Raw genomic sequence first — 20,863 nt, 5'->3', positions numbered from 1 at the left:
TGTGTAGTGAGTGAGTGAGTTTAGTTTTACGCCACATTCAGCAATATTCCAGCTACATGGCGACGGTCTGTAAATACTCGAGTCTGGACCAGACAATCCAGTGATCAATAGCATGAACATCGATCTACGCATGTGTCAACCAACGTCAACCAAGTCAGCGAGCTTGACCACCCGTTAGTCGCCTGTTACGACAAGCATAGGCTATTGAAGATCAACACTAACCCGGATCTTCACGGGGCCGTCAGAGTGTATACAAGTGAACTTCTTTGTGTGGCGTTTTGAAGTACAACACTGACAATGTTATGGATCACAAATTCTTCTATTTTGTGAGCACGTCATTTTGGTACAGATTCTTGTACTGCTGTGCAGCGGGACAAATACCATTTTCAAAGATGGACACGATTTTTTCCAAATGTATATTTTTATTTACGACGTAAAAATGTCATGTCCTTCTTTGAGTGTCACACTATGATAATACACAAATTGAGTCATTGATAGATTGCGGGCTTCGGCATTATATGTGTATATATATTATCGATTGTTGTTTTTTAGCTCGTCAATAAATAGAAATCGGAAGAAAGTGGAACCTCATACTTTGCTCACAAACTGTTAAAATTATATCTATAGAGTGCAGATAAAAAGACGCGTGTATTTCAAAGGGAAACGTTCTTGCCACACACAAAATAAAACAGAATCACGCACTCGCGGACACGCACGCACTCACTCACTCACTCACTCACTCACTCACTCACTCACTCAGGGTCTGGGAGTCATTTTTGCGTTCTGAAAAGTCTCCCTGCACAAGTAACCAAGGTAAAACCAAGGATCATAACGGTTTTTCGTTTGGGAAAATAACTGGATTTGTACCCGAGGCTTGAATTCAGACAATGGGAGATACATTGAGTATATGACCTGCTGGTCGGTGTTCATTAAACGTCGTTTCAGCAACATCTTGACTGTATTCATGTAGTCTTCAGTATAACTGTGCAACACTTCAGGCGTTCCAAGAAACATGGCACCACCTACCCATACCTGGTTTCCTTTGATTACGCTCTCTGTTGTTGCTTTATCATTAAAATCATACACACGGCTATAGGCGACTTTGCGTTTGTCCCATTTGTCTGGTACTTGAAGCTTGAAGATCGAGGTATCGTCAACAAGAGCACGAAAGAGTCCAATATCCAACCAACAAAAATATTTGGTAGGAAACAGTTCTTCCATTAAGACTTTGTTAACTAGCTCAAACTTTGCATGCATCGCGCATGAGTAGTTCTCATTTACTGTGTTTGGATGATGACGTGGATAGTTAGGCTGACTGTAAATATTTCGAATTTCTTTTGCCAAAGAGAAGGACCACAGATTGGCCCTATCTATTAGAAATACCTTTGTAATGTTGCTAGGGAACCTACGTCTGAGGCCCGTGAGTAAATCAAAGACATCTCTGGAATCCGTATATGCTACAAGGTTGTTCCTGATGCTGCCAAACACCTTCATCCAGTTCATATAACGGCTAGGTGTGTACATGTTAGACATGCTGCCTTTGGCGAAGGAGCCAATGTTAAAATATGCTGTTACGACGGTGATTTCTGGTTGCAGAAGGGTTGGGTCTTCATAACGTTGTAACAGGGTCTGAAAGAAGGATATCTGTGATAGAATTCGATAATGTCATGTCATTTTTGAACCGGAAAGATCAAGGTTAGAATTGGTCTTCAGTAACCCATGTTTGTCGTAAGTGGCTACTGAGTGGATGGTATGGTCCGACTCGCTAACTTGATTCATGCATGTCATTGTATCCCAATTGCGTAGATCAAGGCTAAATGAATGTATTGTTCTGTCCAGACTCGTTCATACAGATCGCTGTGACATAGCTAGAATACTGCTGAGTGCGACGGTAAAAAACAAACAAACGAGAATGCACTTAATGTATAATGACCACGGATAAGTGTACTTGTGAAAGCAGGTAAACTTGCAGGTTACATAAAACAGCATATGCTTAAACTTTGAGATATGTCTGTTAATGCAAATACACTGTTAAGTAACCAAGGTAAAATCAAACGGGGAATATGAAACGTAATATCAATATATCTTTTATCTTCAGACAAGGCAAATGCACCTGCCCACCTTAAGAGTCTTCGTGTCTTTGTTGAAGGCCACTTGCATCCCGGAAGAGAGAATTTGTGGCGGTGAAAAACTATTGGTCTGAAACATTACAAAACAATGTCAGATTACTAACAGAATATACGCATCGCATAGAATTCTTCAGGCTGCTCGAGTTGTACAGTATAGCTTAAAGTGGTACAATCTACAATAATTAGCACATATAAATGTTTGCAACATCTCATGCATGCTTGCGCTGGCAGGACTTACTCAAAAAGAAAACAAAAAGGTTCATTTTATGCTGTGTCTTTGCAAATAGTCATCGACCATGAATGCCTGAATCTAATGGAAAGATTCACAGGATGTGATGTATTAAGAATATCGTTGACTTTAGCATTGAAACTAAAGTCCCTACATCATTTTAAATAAATGTTTTCAATTATATTCATATTTTGGTAGGCCCAGATTTCGCAACCATATAATAATATCGGTGATATCATCACGTCAAAAGCCTTCAGTAAATAGTCCAGAGGAACATCAGAATTTCTAGATTTCTTTAAAAGACAGAACATGGCTTTAGATGCACACTCTGATAAACATTTGATTGCTGACCTGAAGTTCCTGTTTCTACTGAATATAACACCTAAGTATGTGCAATTATCTACGATCTCAATTTCGGTATTTACCAAATAAAAAGATAACCTACATTTTTTGGACGGCCGGTTTCTAAAGATAAGAACTTTAGTTTTTTTCAGGTTAACATTCAATTTCCAGATATTGCAATAGTCTTTAAAGGAATCTAATGTTTTCTGGAGTTCAGTTGCAGAATCAGCAAGTAGGACCGTGTCGTCCGCGTAGAGAAGGATTAGTGAGTGAGTGAGTTTAGTTTTCCGCCGCACTCAGCTATATTCCAGCTATATGACGGCGGTCTGTAAATAATCGAGTCTGGACCAGACAATCCAGTGAACAACAGCATGAGCATCGATCTGCGCAAGTGGGAACCGATGACATGTGTCAACCAAGTCAGCGAGTCTGACCACCCGATCCCGTGAGAAGGATTAAGAAACAGATACATAATTGCACATGTAAATTGTTCGAATCGACAATTCTAACAACCGTGCATCCGTCTTTCAGTAGGAATGTTTCAAGATCATTGATGAAGAGACAAAATAACAGAGGTGATAGCTTTTCTCCTTGCCGCACGCCTGAATAACATAGAAAATACTGTGATACGGCACCATTTATAGACACACATGACCTTATATTTGCATACATATTTTGGACTAACTGGAAAAATTTACCCTTAATACCACATTTTAGCACGTTATGCCATAAGCCACTCTCCACACATTGTCGAAGGCTTTTGAGAAATCAATAAAAGCGCAATATTATCTTCTCTTACTTTGTTTAAGAATTTGAATAAGCATAGACAAAGATGAGTTGTAGAGTAACTCTTTCTAAATCCGGCTTGCGCTGAATTCAAAATATTATTTATCTCCAGGAAATCATTTAACGTTTTATTAAGAACAGCGGTGAAAAGGTTTCCAAAGAAGGTAAGTATTGTGATGGGTCTGTAAGCTTTAGGATCGGATCTGGTACCTTTGCCTTTGTATATTCCTGAAGATAATATTAAATTGAAATAATCGACAAATAGAATCGACAAACATCAAACGAATCAATAAGATAGTCGTTCTCAATTCTGTCGGACCCTGAAGCTTTATTACGTTTAAGACTCTTAATGGACTGTGCCATTTTATCCAAGGTTTTTTCTCTGTTCAACACATTGTCATCATAATACGTTTCTTCGTCAGTTTCTTCGTTTGCTTCCAGATCATCCACATGGTGTTCACCGTTTACATTCTTAAAAGCTAAAAAAATCAGTGATATTGGGTGTTTCCGAATTTTGGTTTACATTACTTATATTGAGAATCTTCGAGAATTCCTTAGGTGAATGTTTAGCTTTTTCTCTTATCATTGTGCTAAATTCAGTTTTGTACTTATTGATATGTTTATTAAGACACCTCTTATATTCCTTTGAACTTTGTTGATAATTACGTTTGTCAATTGTTGATTTATGTTTAAAGTATCGACGTTTTGATTTGTAGAATGTTTTACGTTTATTTCTACACTCTGTCCCAAACCAGGGTTTACTATTTTGACTGTTTGTCGGGCCGTGATACAATGGGTGGATTACCGAACAGCTAACGCCATATCCCGCCTAATTCCTGTTGTGTTTTATATATACAAATAATACGAAGCAATAACCCAGGTAACACTTTCACGTTGTCCCAACGTTCTGTGGACTCCAATTATCGTTGTCATGTGACGTTGTAATAAGTCATTTTCACGTCGTCACAATGTTAAAGTTATTTGATGGTAACGTATTTTACGTTGTCTTTACGTTCTATTTAACATTGATTATTAGCTGCATAAGCTTACTCGTCAATTTCCATGTTGTTTTGGTCGTGTGGTTTCTGAAGCTGTAGCTGAATAGTGAAGAAAGATTAACAAAGTGACAAGTTTTACAGAAAACTCTATCGTAACAGCAAGCTATTGGGTAACAGACGATACACAACGTTTTGACAACTTATATATGTAACGTTGCTGTACCGTTGTGAAATAACGTTATAAAAGGACGTAATACTAATGTTCTGACAACGTTGTGTCATGACGTTACCAATCTACAACCTTTCCACAACGTTGCGAAAACGCTGTGTGTTAGCAGGGAAGTAATGCTAACAAAGAACCGTTCAGTGGGAATCATACACATACACATACACATACAGAGGCAAGAAAGTCCTGTCCCCAAATCATCAAATATCCATAATTGTTTTCAACTCTTGTCGACTGGTCTGAACACCCATGTCAGGCTATTCCGTACAAACGGTGCGCCATAAACATTTAGTTGTGACCGAAGTGTCGTTGCTTTGACGCGTTATCGTCTGTTTTCAGTTGTGTACAGAAGGTTGATAAACTCTTTCCTCGTTCCTGTAACAGGAACAAGGAAAGAGTCCCTTGATCGATAGTTGTCGGCCTTGATAGTCCATTACTATTCCAGTATATAAAGCAGCCAACATGATTTGTACTTCCTCAGAATCTTGTGAAATATAAACATTACGTTGAAAATAGGATTCGTGCATATAAATATATGATAACTATATTTCACGATTTAATATTACATTACAGAGGATAATTCGATCGATCTCTTGTCATTTGTTTGAAGACAAAATTTGTCAACTTTTAAAATAAACACTTACATTGGCGCAAATTTATTATCATTTATCTATTTCTCACAGGTGTTTTCACTATTCGTTTATTTGGGTTTATAAAAGATAACTAAATCGCAACATTTTCCCAATATCGCCAACGTTCTGCACAGATTACAGAACTTATTACTTGATCAGTCGTATAATTGATTTGTATGTATGTTGCTTTTGAGGTTGAATGGATAATTTCTCATGAAATTATTTATTTCAACATGGACAGTAGTGATAATAACCGAACTGTTGTTGTTTAAAGATATCATATTCGCGCTCTTATAGGACCAAGGATACACGATTATTTAAGACTAACATACATTTGGCCTTTTGTGGCACTTTTAGTATCGGTTAACAATACCTTAAGTAATTGAAATTTGAGTAATTGATTTTTTTTCTCTTTTCGTCTTGTTTCGATTTATATATTGTATGTTAAACGACAGTTTTGCTGGAAGGTACTCTGGAAGCTCTGATGCTACACACTAAGAAAAAGCTGTCACGACCAGCTAGTTGAAAAGAAATACAGAAATGTAATTTTATTCGGTAATAGCCGTTTGTTCGAAAGTACGCAAAACGCCGTGAATGGCGATTTAGTAATACATGTATGTCAAAACTGGCGAGATTAATGATACATGTTTCAATGATACATCACATCAAAGTTAGGGTTGATGAGGAGGGATATACTGTACGATTTATAAAGAAATTAGGCAGCAAACTTAGAATGCCGGCACATTCACTGATGACCAGCTGGATGTAGTGCATATACCTTTCACTTTTGCTGAAAGAAGATATTATTGGAAGGTGACCGACACAGGTTGAATGTTATATAATTTGTTTACGTGGTAACACTTTTCGTACAATACCGTGGTAACACTTTTCGTACAATACCTTAAGTGGTAACACTTTTCGTAAAATATATACCTTTTTCCCAAACCGCAATGTTATTACAATGTGGAACTGACTGGTACACAAAGCCAGCTGACGGCCAGGTGTAAACGGTGCTTTAAAACCTGGCAAAATATTTTATCGAAAATGCATTTATTTTAGTGGTAACTACTTGCCAGCAGTTATGTCCCTTCAACTATGCAGCACGTGTTGATAGGTACGGATGCGCACTTGAATTTGTTCCATGCAACTTGCGTTCCAACATAAAGGCCTGAGCGTTAAAACTATGCTTTCATTGTAAATTCAGGTATATACAAAGCACCAAAACACATCCCCTTGCCCCATTATAATATTATGGACATGTTTGCTAGGTTTCATGTGAAGACATTTGTTTTAAAGTTGTTAATTCATCATTTTTAGGGTAACCAAGTTACGCGACACTGAATTGAGACAGGTCATGTGGTAGATTTCCATGTTTCGCTGGGTTTTTACCAAATAAGTTTCTTTTGAGGATTCGTTTGTATAAAGATATTTTCTGGTATATATTTACAATATTCTAGTCATCTAGAAAGTGCAACAAGTATTTCAAATACTGATCTTCAGTATCTACTGGTCATTTTGCACGTGGTTGAAAGAGTTATGTCCCTTGGATCAAGTACACATTCGTGTCAATGTCAATCGTCATTTGGTTGTAATGGAAAGAAGGTCCTTTGTTTTACTCAATGATAATCGTTATTATTATTATTATATTTGAATAGCAGCTAGGCAATATCGGGTATATTTTAATGTAAAATTGTCATGTTTTGTCATTCTCAGTAACTAGAGTAAGGTCACTCTGGCCATTATATCACATGGAAATATAGTTTTCTCAGCTAGATTTGAGTTATTTCAAAGCTGCATTTCAAATTGTTTAAAGTCATGTTTATTCTTCTTTCGTGGAGTACAAATTAGAATCTTAGTACATAACTTTTTGTCGTCACAATATGGCTACAATATTGCCGATGTGACGTAAAATATTAACTCACTCACTCACTCACAAATTAGAAACGTGTTGTATATATTTAAACACTTTTTATTTAAGTGAGTGAGTGAGTTAATATTTATCGTCACACTTTCTATTTGAACTTAATGTTTGGTAAAATGTGTATTTCAAAGTATTTTATTGAAGCAAGTGTTACTAGTATTTCAAATGTGGTCTTATGTTAAGTCATATATTTCATTATTTTATGCAAAGTGTTCAAGTTAAATATTTAATATAGCATAAATATGTCAGGTTCCAAGTATATACAGGCATTAAGTTTAGATAAGTAACACTTTGAGAAATGTTTTAAAGGTTTAATGTTCAAGGTCATGTGTATTAGAAACTTGTCCTCATACAGCTAAGCCTCACTTAGAGTCATATTGTTCATTGTTGTAAGCTAGGTTTGTTCAAGTTAATGTTGTTGAACAACCATACATATGCTGTAAGCCTTATGAGGTTGAAAGTTAATCAATGATGTGATAACTGGTAACCTTAAAGTTAGATACCAAAGAGTTAATGTGTATCAAGCTAAGGCACTGATTATTGTCAGGTTCAAGTTACAATCCTTGGTGCATGTGCACTTGAATTCGTTCCATGCAACCTGAGTTTCAACATAAAGGCCTGAGCGTTAAAACTATGCTTTTATTGTATATTCAAGCATTGCAAACCATCCAACCCCAAGAACCATCAGTAACCTCCCATGTAGCTGGGGAGCAATGACACAACTAACAAACAACAGACAAGAATTATTAAATTTTTAAAGCTGTTACAGAGGCAACAAGTCGGTTAAAACGGTAGCCTGTACATCGAGACACAAGAACCACACCTATAACTGCACCACGTGCCCTCGACGAGGGCTCGAGTTAAGAGAGGTTAATCTACTTGCACCAGGTGCAACCTAAGATAACAACCTAGTTCCATCAGCCAAATTCCAGTTGCAACGTAGCGTGTTAAAACGTTAGAGGTTTCGGTGCACATAAACATATTTCCGTGATGTAGTACCTATGAAACCATAGAAACTCAGAGACACAGCTGATCCCTGCTTACAAGAGCTGTGATAGCTGAAACGTGTATATGAATAGCAATATTTCAGTGCCATGGCTATTCAACGATTAAGAAGAAAAATGAGCTGACATATTTATGCTTATAATGTTAGATTTATTGTTGATTTATTTCTCAAAATTGACTTGCACCTTGTGAAAGCTAAGACTCATAACTAGGTTGCACTTTGTAATATTGCGTTGCACCAGTGCAAGTAACAAACACTAAATCAAGCCCTGCCTCGTGTCGTTGCCAGGATTAAAAAATTGAGATGACCCCAAGTCGAAAACTGGGCATGAAACATTGTACTGTGAAGCATTTCGACTCGGGTGTCGGGGTCAAATTCCATTTTAACCTTAATCCTCGCAAAGACACGCAGGCCTGTGGGCTTACTGTACCAGAATCACCATAACCCTAGCAACTGCTCCGAGTTATCTCACTCTGTAAATAACAATAATCAGAATATGTTTTGGTATTTAGCACTTACCGCTGCGCTTGGTACCTCCGAGAGTTTCAACCACACGGTCCCTGAAGAAAGAGGACACAGAACATTGAGAGTAGGGACTGGAGCACTGACTGACTGAGTTTGGTTTTACGCCGCTTTTAGCAATATTCCAGCAACATCACGACGGGGGACACCAGAAATGGGCTTCACACATTGTTACTATGTGGGGATTCGAACCCGGCGGGACTGGAGGAAAATGCTTAAGTATACAACAGGTACTGGATTGTGTGTTGTGCTACTGCAGGGGCGGGTAGAGGAGGGGTGGGGGTGCACAGTTCATTTCCACCCGTTTTCACGACAGTTTCAATGATCATTTAATAAACTTTCAGGACAAACGGGACCTGCACACCTCCCCACCCCCACCCCCCTTTGTTTTGTTGAAGTCTTAAGAGTTTACCGATTGACATTATTTATACTCTGTATGACAATGTGATTTTATGATCACTTCTGTTAATGAAAGTATTTTCAAATAGTTACCTTGGTTTTGTTTACTAGAAACATTATATTTTACACGTACGATGGGTGTGGTCAATGTCATATACATGTAACATTCACATATTTACATATTTAATGTTGGTGAGCCAGTGGCATTACTTAAACTGTTTGTGAGATTATTTCAACAGACATAAAGATATGTGTGTGAACCAACTTCAAGATTTCAATACTATGTACATATGCATAAGTATATTTAACAGTACTATTCTAGCCTGCCCCATTGCAAGGCTGCTCTGCATTTTGGTAATAAAACACCTTTAACCAAACTCATTTATTTTTGTCATTTTATTGGGAAATGTGACAATAGTCAGCTTTTGCCTGGTCAGCTGATGCTCCACGACCTTTCTGAATATACAAACAATTAACACCAGGGTTTCATGGATGTCTGTACTTGGACTTCACAGAAAACGTCCACTGTGACATGTTCACCTTAAACATGCTTGTCTATGTTCAGCTGCATGTACTTTATGTGATGCCACAGATATTGGTTTGACTCCCTACCCCAATGCAAATGTATACAGTTGGTGCCCTTGATTTGGATGTGACTGGCATGGTGTATAAAACCAGCTACCTCTACATGACCAGCTTTGAAGACTCTGCCTTATCTATGTCTCCATTCCAGCCTCTATGTCGGTACAGGAAGGTCGATGGTGTGTTTGCCGTCATCCATCCTGACCATGACCCTGGTCAACCACCTCAACAGCCAACATGACCGAATTCAATTTACTATGGAGACCGAACAACCACACCTTGCCTTTCCTCGATGTTTCACTCCATACCTCGCCTGACAAGATCACTACATCCGTCTACAGAAAGCCAACCCACAACGACCAATACATCCACTACCTGTCCAACCATCCCCAGATTAAACGCGCCATAATATCAACTCTAACAAGACGAGCCAAAGCAATCTGTGACCCCGTGCAACTACGTGCTGAAATAGATCACCTCAAGAGAACTTTCATCACCTTCAACGGCTATCCAAACACCTTGTAGAGCTAAAACTCTCAACCCGCAAAACCAACGCCTACCAAAAAATGAACCATTGCCAATCAGGACCAGCATCCCCTACCAAGGCCAGATTAGTCATCACATCAGCCTACTTCTCAGAAAAACTGCAAGCACAGACGTGGCACTTTATTCAGACAAAACTTTGAAGACCATCCTAAAAGCAAATGGACGAGGCACCAGCAATCAGACTACGCACAACCCCCGAGGCTGCATATACCAACTAAACTGCAAGTGTGGCAGTAGCTACATTGGAGAGACATTATGGCCATTTCATATAAGACTCAAAGAACACAAAACATCGGTTGAAAAAGCAGACCACAAATCTGCCCTGTCAGAGCAACCCACCCACTCCATTGGCAACATACCAGTATCTTGGCTACCAATGTTCACGATTGGCAAAAACGAAATATACTAGAAGCCATCAACATCTCTAGATTAACCCCAGAGATTAATAGAGATCAAGGTGTATACCTCCCTAGTGCCTGGAACATCACAAAAGCCGCACCACGCTCGCCTCTACTGTCACGTAATTAGCGGTATATCACTCTGCCGTGTTCACATCTCCTTACCCCCATTGTTTGTGTCAACTGCTTTACCTTATCCCTATGATCATTGTTTTATAAGTTCTTTTCAACTTTCATCATTGATTGATTGTATATACATGTACATTTATGGCTTCCTGTAAATCTGGTGCATATAATATGTTTTCTACACCTGTCTTTATCACCTGAAGAAGGGGCAAGAAATAGCCCAGAAACGTCGTTTTATATAATAAAGAAGAACCTTGCCATCCATATACTCGTCTTGTATACCTCTCATTTCACACTTTATTTAAATATTTTCAAAAGATGTCCCAAACATTTAGACTTCGGATGTCTATAGATTGATCAGTCATCTAGAATGTGGGTGACACAACACTCCCTTCCCCTGTCAAACTCTTAGATACAATGATACATAACTGATACAATGTATATCACTGTAATTAATGTAAAGGTTAGTAGTAGTAGTAGTAGTAGTAGTAGTAGTAGTAGTAGTAGTAGTAGTAGTAGTAGTAGTAGAAGTAGTAGTAGTTTGTACACATGCACTAGGGGTGTTTTCATTGATTTTGTACATGATATCGGGGGTGGGGGGCATTCAATTTGTTCATTAAATATCGGGGGTGGGGCAAGGGTCATCCATGAATCCATGAATTTACTGAAATCATTGGTTGATTAGTGAGTGAGTGAGTTACAATTTAACGTCACCTCGGCAATATTTCAGCCATATAGTGACGAGAAATGTTTTACATAATAAACAATAAATTTAAGATGCTAAATAATCAGTCATCGAAGGACTGTAAAATAACTAGAGTATCACAGATGGAGTCTAAAACTAGCATGAACATGTAAAACTATTTTATTTACGAAGACAATACTATATAAAAACGGGCTATAGGTCGCCAACAACTGGGACCATGCCATTGATTGATTAAAGTAAAGTGTATTTATGACTTGTTAGATTGATCAGTCATCTAGAATGTGGGTGACACATAACACTCCCTACCCCTGTCAAACTCTTAGATACAATGATACATAACTGATACAATGTATATAACTGAATATATATAGTAGTAGTAGTAGTAGTAGTAGTAGTAGTAGTAGTAGTAGTAGTAGTAGTAGTAGTAGTAGTAGTAGTAGTAGTAGTAGAAGTAGTAGTAGTAGTAGAAGTAGTAGTAGTAGTGGTAGTAGTGTAGTAGTAGTAGTAGTAGTAGTAGTAGTAGTAGTAGTAGTAGTAGTAGTGGTGGTAGTAGTAGTAGTGGTAGTAGTGGTGGTAGTAGAAGTAGTAGTGGTAGTAGTAGTAGTAGTGGTGGTGGTAGCGGTGGTGGTGGTATTAATTTTTACACATGCGCTAGGCGTGTTTTCATTGATGTTATACATCATCACCCCACACACTCACACACACATCCCACCCAGCCTTAAGTTATGAACGGTCCCTTTCAAAACTTCCGATCAAACGTTTAACAAACATTTGCATATTTATATATATGCCCTCTCGTTGTACGCTATTCACTTTTACATGTGCACGGCTCATCAGAGGTAGAGGCACTCCCTTGTTCAAGTGAGAAGTAGTGCGTACGAAACACGTATCACGTGGTCACCTAAGCTCCGCCCACTCATGTAAATTTATTCCTACTGTGCGCCTAAGACCATTGTAGGTTTAAGGGCACAACAAACGTAGCACAGAACTGAAAAACATAACTGAAAAACGTGAAATACATTTCCAGAGTTTGCAAGTGAGTGATAACCTTGGATAAATACCAGCGTAGATTATTAGTTACACGGTGTTTTGTGCGCACCCTCCTTTTGTCCTGAAAGTTTGTTCAAAGACCATTGAAAGTCGGGTGAAAATGAAGTGTGCAAACAACTCCCCACCACCCAACCTTTTCCCAATAGTGTGCATCCCCCTTCTCAAAAAGCTGCATCCGCCCCTGTTAAGACCCTTGTAAATTCCGTATTTCCTGAGGCGCTGTCCCGTACACCTTTTCAAAACACTATTTGACGAATTTATTACCCTTAAGATCTAGTTATTTAGCTTATCTTTAAAAAACAACATTCAATCTTTGGGAGAATGAGACGCAAAATATTTCACCATGAGTCTTCCGTAACGGTTATCAAGGGAGATAACTCGTTATGGCTTAGTTTATGACAAAACTTCTCGAATTTTAGCATTTGGTAAATGACAATTGAAATGCAGAAACATAATATTTGTTTTGATATTTTTAATGACACAAACAAATACAAAATTATGCCATCATTTTATTACTCTGTTTATGCACATAAGTGTACAGGGGCGGATACAGCTTTTTTAGTAAGAGGGGGTGCACACTATTGAGAAAAGGAGGGGTGCACACTTCATTTTCACCCGAGTTTAAATGGTCATTTAACAAACTTTCAGCACAAAAGGGGAGGTGCGCACCCCTGCACACACACAATCACTCTCTCTCACACACACACACACACACACACACTGACAGACAGACAGACAGTCAACTCTAAAATTTCGAAGCGATCAGACGTTTGGCAGCCACACATCTAAGGCCACACACATTTGTACAACCCGTGTAGTGTGTCACGGTTAGCACACCCGTATGCTTTGGCTATTAACCAATTTATCTGAAGGGGAATTTATCACCAATAAGCGTAAATTACAAGGTTTCAACGTCAACAATTACTTACAGTAGACGTACACTCCAAAGATAAACACCAGTGTCAGTGTCAGACCAAGTCTCATCCAGGAAGCCATTGCTGTAAAAGATTATAAGTCCTGTATCGATATTGATTGATTACGAAATGCCTAACATTGCCCAGGTAGATGGCACACAATGAATGATATGCGTCAAAGGGACTGATAACCGGCTGCAATATTTTATCGTAACTAATCCGGACCTCTACGGGATGAAATGTGAATGATTCTAAGGTAGTTATGTTGTATTTAATCACCTTTGCGTGGTTTGCATTTGACAATGAACATTCAAGTGTACCGTTTACCTTTCATGGATTGTAAAGACCTTTATTGATTTTCTAAAGATGGAACCCAAACAAGACGTAGCATCATTCAGCATCCTTTTAGTGACATTTGTAATAAATGTGTGAGTGTCAAGCCAAATACATGTGAGTTGGCAGGTCGTCGTTTGGACTTACCTATAAATTATCATCACCTCGTCGCAGATTCCTCCTTGTCTGTCTGTGAAATACGCCGACGTTGCTTGGGAATATTTGCTGAGCATGTTTTTGCTGCTGCAAGATAACGTGAAGTGGTTTACACATATAACAGTGGGCGTTGTACATGTTTACCTTGTGACGGTGGATAACGATAAGCGATTTACCCGGCCATCAGCACAGCAGGTGAATTCAGTACTTGAAACATGCTCGAAAGACGATACCTGACAGTGTAAGAAGATCCCAACGCATGGATGTGGATTGAGCCCGAACAAACTTAACAACGAAGCATGTCATGAATGCACTAACTTTAATTACAGATTAAGGTGAGATAGAGAATACTAAACGATGTCCCTTGTAATACAATATTTATGAAACGAGTGAATGGTTTAGTATCTAACGAAGGAAAGATTTATTGTCTTCAACGGGTGCGTAATAAATGTTCATATCAGCTTGCGGCGATCTCAGTCACATGATTTATAACATAATCTCATCCATCTATGTTTCTGGTCTATAAATAGAATGAATGTATTTTCCTGATGGTATTTAATCTGTCTTAACAAGTGTATACTTTGCGACAAGTCACTGTGTTTGGTTAACATAGCTTTCTCGTTTGTCAAGATGACATCGGGATGGAAATCAACCACTGAACTCTGACAAGAGATAACCCCACTGTGACCTTGTACTTCTAGGCCAAATGTAGAGATAACATCATTATCAGGTGATATGATACACCAGGCCTTATCACCCATACTGCATATCCTGATCATGTTGAACATCAGTGCTTGTCACCGTCCATTAAACCATGTGGTTAATACTCATGAAGTTGGTATATGAACATGTGGACACTGTTTCAACAGCAGGGTAAAACCTTGATTGTTCTAGTAACCTGATGCATTCTGTGTCTTGTTCCACATTGACAAGAATCTCTGGAGGGTGGGAGTTGTCATACCAATTACCGGATAACGCTTTTACTGCTGCTGAGAGATCCTAAAAGATAGGGAGTTTTCTAACATTTGGCCTAGGACTACTTGGCTACGTTGTGTAACCACGTACAAGTCACGAGACGACACCACGGATACATTATCTGTGGGGATGACAACTGACCACAAAGGACAGGGTGGGCTGTTACTGAGATTAGTAAAGGCTGCACGCAATAGATAACAACATCAAATTTACCATAGGCGGATCCAGATGAGGGGTGCAGGGGTGCGCAAATCCACCCACCCCACCCCCATTTGTGCTAAAAGTTTGTTAAATGACCATTGAAACTCGGGTAAAAATGAAGTGTGCACCCCTCCTTTTCTCAATATTGTGCACCCACCCTTTCTCAGAAAGCTGTATCCGCCCCTGTTTACGTTCCTGTTCTCGACGAAGTGTCTTTTATTGTTTTCCTTAAAATCTCTGTCGACGTCGTCTTCTAATGTTTACGACACACTAACTATAATCATCTTGATTTTCAAAAGGACTATATTTGACCTTAACCAGAAACGATTGCCGACCTTCCAAACATTAATATGCAAAGTCCGTGATTATTATAATATTACTAAATGTGCAGGTGAAATGTCAAATAGAGTCGATATGTTTTACAAATTCTGGTTTTATTGTCATTTGCTGTTCATGTAAATGTATTGTGTGATTTGTACCTGTATTTACTTTAAAATTAAATCTTAAATTAAAAAAATACAATTACGGGACCTTAATTTCGTAGAATAGCATCAACAGGATATCAGGGATACGTAAGGGTTTTTTTGACGAACACAAACAGGAATGTTCAATTCATGGAAAATCAAATGAATGAAATCTGTGTTATATTTGATTTAATCAAATTTGCATCCTTCGTGTCTGTTGTATAGTGAACAAACCATCAGACTACAAATGCGCTGACAATGCTTTGGAGTAATTCATTTTCAAGTATGTGTGTGCCAAGCAAGAGCTTTTTCCAGTCGTAGCGGGTACATTTGTTTGTAACACAAGCTCTTCATGACTGTCATGTTGTTTCAGAATATCTACTTTTGCTTGTAACCTTGGTATTTTGCACTGGAATATGTCATCGATTACACTATGTCATGCTCATTTAAGACAAATATCGGAAAATGTGTTTGAAACGTGAACATATTGTACTGTGCTTTAAAAGAGATGTAGGTTCAGAATTGATCTTTAGTAATCCATGCTTGTCGTAAGAGGCGACTAACGGATCGGGTGGTCAAGCTCGCTGGCTTGGATGACACATGTCATCGTATCCCAATTGCGTAGATCGATGCTCATGCTGCTGATCCCATGATTCTCTGGTCCAGACACGATTATTTACAGACTGCCGCCATATAGCTGGACTATTGCAGAGTGCGGCGTAAAACAACATACTAACCAACTTTGCAGAATAGTTGTGGGAGGTTCGATGACGATATTTGTTGTCCGAATTGTCGCCGTGTGCTTGCTTGCATTATGAAACCGGCATCAGTGAAGACGAGTACTATCTATTGGATAGTATGGGTATTGATGGAAATACACTTATTTCTCAACTTCCCAGTATTCGAAATCATTTTGATTTATTTACTTACAGTATGCCGTATGCCTTATTATGTTTGGGTATGTTTGGAAATCAGAGTCCACACCCGTCCGTGTATCATGTCATATATGAGTAGTTGTAGTGACACGAAACCTAATTATTGCCTCCTGTGGGGGTACGTAAGTCCCAAAACATTCAAAGTAAATTTAAACATACCATTATTTGTTAAGCGTAGAATATGTGTTATTTTAACTTATGGCTAAATTGTCTAAACTTGCTGACGGCTGAAGGGATGGTGTAAATCCAGCTAGGGTCCATGCAGGAAGCAAAAGTCCCCATGGTCCCTAGTATGGTGATCTACCTTCAGTCGTTAGCGATCTACAGCCTGTTTTTAAATTGTATTGTTATTTATAGTTCCAATATTTTAGATTTAATTGCTAGTTTTAAATGGATATCTGTGATACACTAGTAGTTTTACTGTTCTTCGTCAACAGGTTTTTTAATTTCTAACTTTATTCATCTTTAATATAATTATAAAATGTTCTCGTCACGATATGGCTGAAATATTGCCCATGTGACGATAAATATTAACTCACTCACTCACTAATTATTGCCATTTTCATATCTGTACATATCATTTGGAATACTTCGGACAGCTTACTTTTTCAGTCCACATTTCAAACGTTAGAAATAAAATATTTCTATTAAATTTCGAGAGGCAGAAATAGTTAGGAAATTGTACGATTTCAAATGTTTTGCACACGCTTGAATCATATGAGATAGAACTGGCACCTACACGTTTGAAATAATTATTGAAATACAAGTCAATTCAGTGGGATGCGTGTAAATTGATTTCCTTTTATGACCATATTCAGGTATTTATGCTGTATGACAAAATGTGTAATATTTTGGAAATTTTGGAACATTTAACTGATTTCATCTTGGCAGGTGCTCGGTATCTCTGCGGAGTCTGTCAACAAACTCAGAGGTCGGTAACTGGGACAACAGGATGCTGAGCACACTTTCGAGGGATGTCGAAATGTTGGTGCACAACAGGAAGGTTTAGTGTAAGCTTATTTTAGCAGATGGAATGTTCGATTAATGATAGAGCGTACTTGGCACATTTATTGACTGATGCGATTTTTTTAATTACTAGCAATTTTTGTACAAGTGTTGGTTTTTAGGCACATAAATCTTTAACATTGCACTAAGGTTACCTTAGTGACTTGCCAATGTGGTATTCGCCCATGTTAACTATTTACTACCTTGTACAACCCGAAATCAATATAATTAATTTCTCCAAATGTTAACTTTCTTCTTTTTTTCTTCCTTTTAGCATATTTGTAACTTTGTCACAATCGACTACATTGATGAAGAACTATTACGACAGAAACTGTGTGGCTTAAATGCTGACACAAGAAGGTGCCTACAAGAAATTTTCATCCGAAACTGGGTTCCACAGGAGATATTGCTTGTGTGAGATATAGAGAATACTACACGAGGTCTCATTACATACGAATTATACGAAACGAGTGTCCTTCCTATGGTATCTGACAGAGCGAAAGTTTCGTATAATTCGTATGTAATGAGACCGAGTGTGGTATTTTATTTATTACCCACGTCTTACATGCATTAAATTGACAAACCGGTTTCATAAAGAGGTTGCGGAAGAGTTTTGTACTGTAGTACAATATTTGCATGACGTCACACTGTAATGACGTCACTGCCTTGGTAACCGACGTCACGATGCATGTCGGTTGTCATCGCCTCGTACAGCCTCCTACAGTAGCACTCCGTTTCTTGGTTTGCAGTTGCTTCATTCGGCTAACATCACTGGTGGAAACATTGCGTTTATGTTTTTCGACGGATATGATGTCTCAGTTCGACTAACAATTAAACAACGACACGGCAACGTTCGCAATGTTTACATTCCCACAATGCATTTAAGTTGTAGAATGAATGAATTCACGTGTTTGTTATGAATGAAAACATAGTTACGTCAGAATGTGACCTAATTGAGAGGTCATCGGTTATCCAATCAAATCGTTAGAATCTCAGGTCAAGTCGTTACGACACAGGTCAATGCGATACGACACACGTGTGACGTACGAGATTAGTATGCAACTACCCATACGTTGACCACGTGGGTAATAACATACGATATCTCCTAGGAGACAGTAGATTTTGAACAATGCCCTGGCAATGCTATGACGTCATGAACGTGATGACGTCACAGTGCTATGACATCGCTGCACTGCAAGTGTAATGGTAGTACCGTGTTCAGAGATGTTCATTTTTTATTGAAAACTAATGAAGAGTGATTTTTTTTTATGATAAATAGAATATCACCCATGTGTCTACTGATATCAATTATATCAACAATCGTTGATAGAGTTACAAATATTCTCGGCAAGCCTAGACACTATTTATATGAATAGAACCATTTTACCGTAATGTTCATATAACTATTCAGATGTCCATTTGCAATAGCTAATGTTGTGTACAAGACATTAACATAACACGCTACATATATTATCTACAAGACTAATCAAACACACACACGTCGGTTTACGTTGTAGGTGAGGTGAGGTGAGGTGAGGTGAAATTGGGTTTTACGTCGTGCTTGAGAATATTTCGCTCATATGACGACGTGCATGCATGTGTATGTGTATGTGCGGCTGCTTGCACTAGCCCAAACTTAAGCTGTTTTTATAGTGCTAGCCCACTGAGATACCATGCCGCAGTGAAGCATGAATACCCCACTCAGACACAGTATACTGACTCCGAGCCGACCAGTCCTTGTTGTACCCATTAATGCCGAGCGCCAGGCAGGGACCAATAAGTACCATATTTTAACGTCTTTTTGGTATGACGCGGTCGGGGATCGAACTCCGCGACCTTCCACTACTCCGGGCGCTGTAACCACTACACCACATTATTTTCTACTGAGATCAATTATATCAACAATCGTTGATAGAGTTACAAATATTCTCGGCAAGCCTAGACACTATTTATATGAATAGAACCATTTTACCGTAATGTTCATATAACTATTCAGATGTCCATTTGCAATAGCTAATGTTGTGTACAAGACATTAACATAACACGCTACATATATTATCTACAAGACTAATCAAACACACACACGTCGGTTTACGTTGTAAGTGAGGTGAGGTGAAATTGGGTTTTACGTCGTGCTTGAGAATATTTCGCTCATATGACGACGTGCATTCATGTGTATGTGTATGTGCGGCTGCTTGCACTAGCCCAAACTTAAGCTGTTTTTATAGTGCTAGCCCACTGAGATACCATGCCGCAGTGAAGCATGAATACCCCACTCAGACACATTATACTGACTCCGAGCCGACCAGTCCTTGTTGTACCCATTAATGCCGAGCGCCAGTCAGGGACCAACAAGTACCATATGTTAACGTCTTTTTGGTATGACGCGGTCGGGGATCGAACCCGCGACCTTCCGCTCTCCGGGCGGACGCTCTAACCACTACACCACAGAGGCGGTCCGATCCCGTTAGAGACTTTATTGTCTGTCTCACAGTCCCTGGCCACATTATTTTCCCTACTGCCTAGCCCTTTCTGCAATGCTAAAGCCCTAAGAGAAGCAAGTCTAGATTTCCTCTGGTTCAGGAATCTCTGGTCTCCCTTGGGCTCCTTTTCAATTTAAATGGGTTTATTTGTGATATATTCAGAGACTATTAGTCTAGTCACATTAAAACATGCGCAGATTGTTGAAACAGGGTTTTACCTTGACCAACAAACATTAGGATCCCAGGGACCCCCATTTTTTAGTTTTAAGGGACCTTGTAGGCAATGCGAGGGTCCTGTGAAGAAACAGTGTAGAGAACTGTATGTTTAGATAATGTTTACGCTTTAGACCTTCCGCACTCCGGGCGCTCTAACCACTACACCACGGAAGCGGTCGTTTACGTTGTAAATACTTTGTATTTTAGTTCATATTTTTATTCATATTCCATACACATCGTCTTTCTTTCTTAGAGCTTATGCGGGGCGGTGAGGTAGCCTAGTTGTTAAAGCGTTGGCTCGTCACGCCGAAGACCCGGGTTTGATTCCCCACTTGGGTACAATGTGTGAAGCCCATTTCTGGTGTACCCCGCCGTGATATTGCTGGAGTATTGCTAATGATGGAGCACTCACAGATAGTGATATCTGCAGACATTGGTGGAGCTGATATCTACAGACACTGATATCTGCAGACATTGATGGAACACACACGGACATTGATCTGTGCAGACATTGACAAAGCACTCACAGACACTGGCATTTGCAGACATTGATGAAACACTCACAGATAGTGATATCTGCAGA

General features: G+C 38.9%; 1 protein-coding gene and 1 long non-coding RNA gene across 3 annotated transcripts; one reads left to right on the top strand and one right to left on the bottom strand.

The window, feature by feature from the left end:
* Window positions 1-303: 303 nt before the first annotated feature.
* Window positions 304-14,086, bottom strand: LOC124262146. Its single transcript, XM_046696608.1, has 5 exons — window positions 13,993-14,086; window positions 13,528-13,596; window positions 8,789-8,829; window positions 2,122-2,199; window positions 304-1,629 (listed from the first exon to the last, which is right to left on the bottom strand). The coding sequence occupies exons 2-5, from the start codon at window positions 13,592-13,594 to the stop codon at window positions 757-759; spliced, it is 1,059 nt and encodes a 352-aa protein (XP_046552564.1). The 5' UTR covers window positions 13,595-13,596; window positions 13,993-14,086; the 3' UTR covers window positions 304-756.
* A 20-nt stretch (window positions 14,087-14,106) lies between these two features.
* LOC124262147 lies at window positions 14,107-18,015 on the top strand. Of its 2 annotated transcripts, XR_006894504.1 has the most exons (3): window positions 14,107-14,336; window positions 17,468-17,586; window positions 17,856-18,015. It is a non-coding gene; the product is annotated as an uncharacterized LOC124262147 (long non-coding RNA). The 2 variants fall into 2 exon arrangements; XR_006894503.1 differs by lacking the exon at window positions 17,856-18,015 and having other exon boundaries at window positions 17,468-17,823.
* The last annotated feature ends 2,848 nt before the right edge of the window (window positions 18,016-20,863 follow it).

This window comes from Haliotis rubra, unplaced genomic scaffold (genome assembly GCF_003918875.1).
Source record: "Haliotis rubra isolate DU_JTF1 unplaced genomic scaffold, ASM391887v1 Scf823, whole genome shotgun sequence".
Classification (NCBI taxonomy): Eukaryota; Metazoa; Mollusca; class Gastropoda; order Lepetellida; family Haliotidae; genus Haliotis; species Haliotis rubra.
This window is presented reverse-complemented; position numbering and strand designations above follow the sequence as displayed.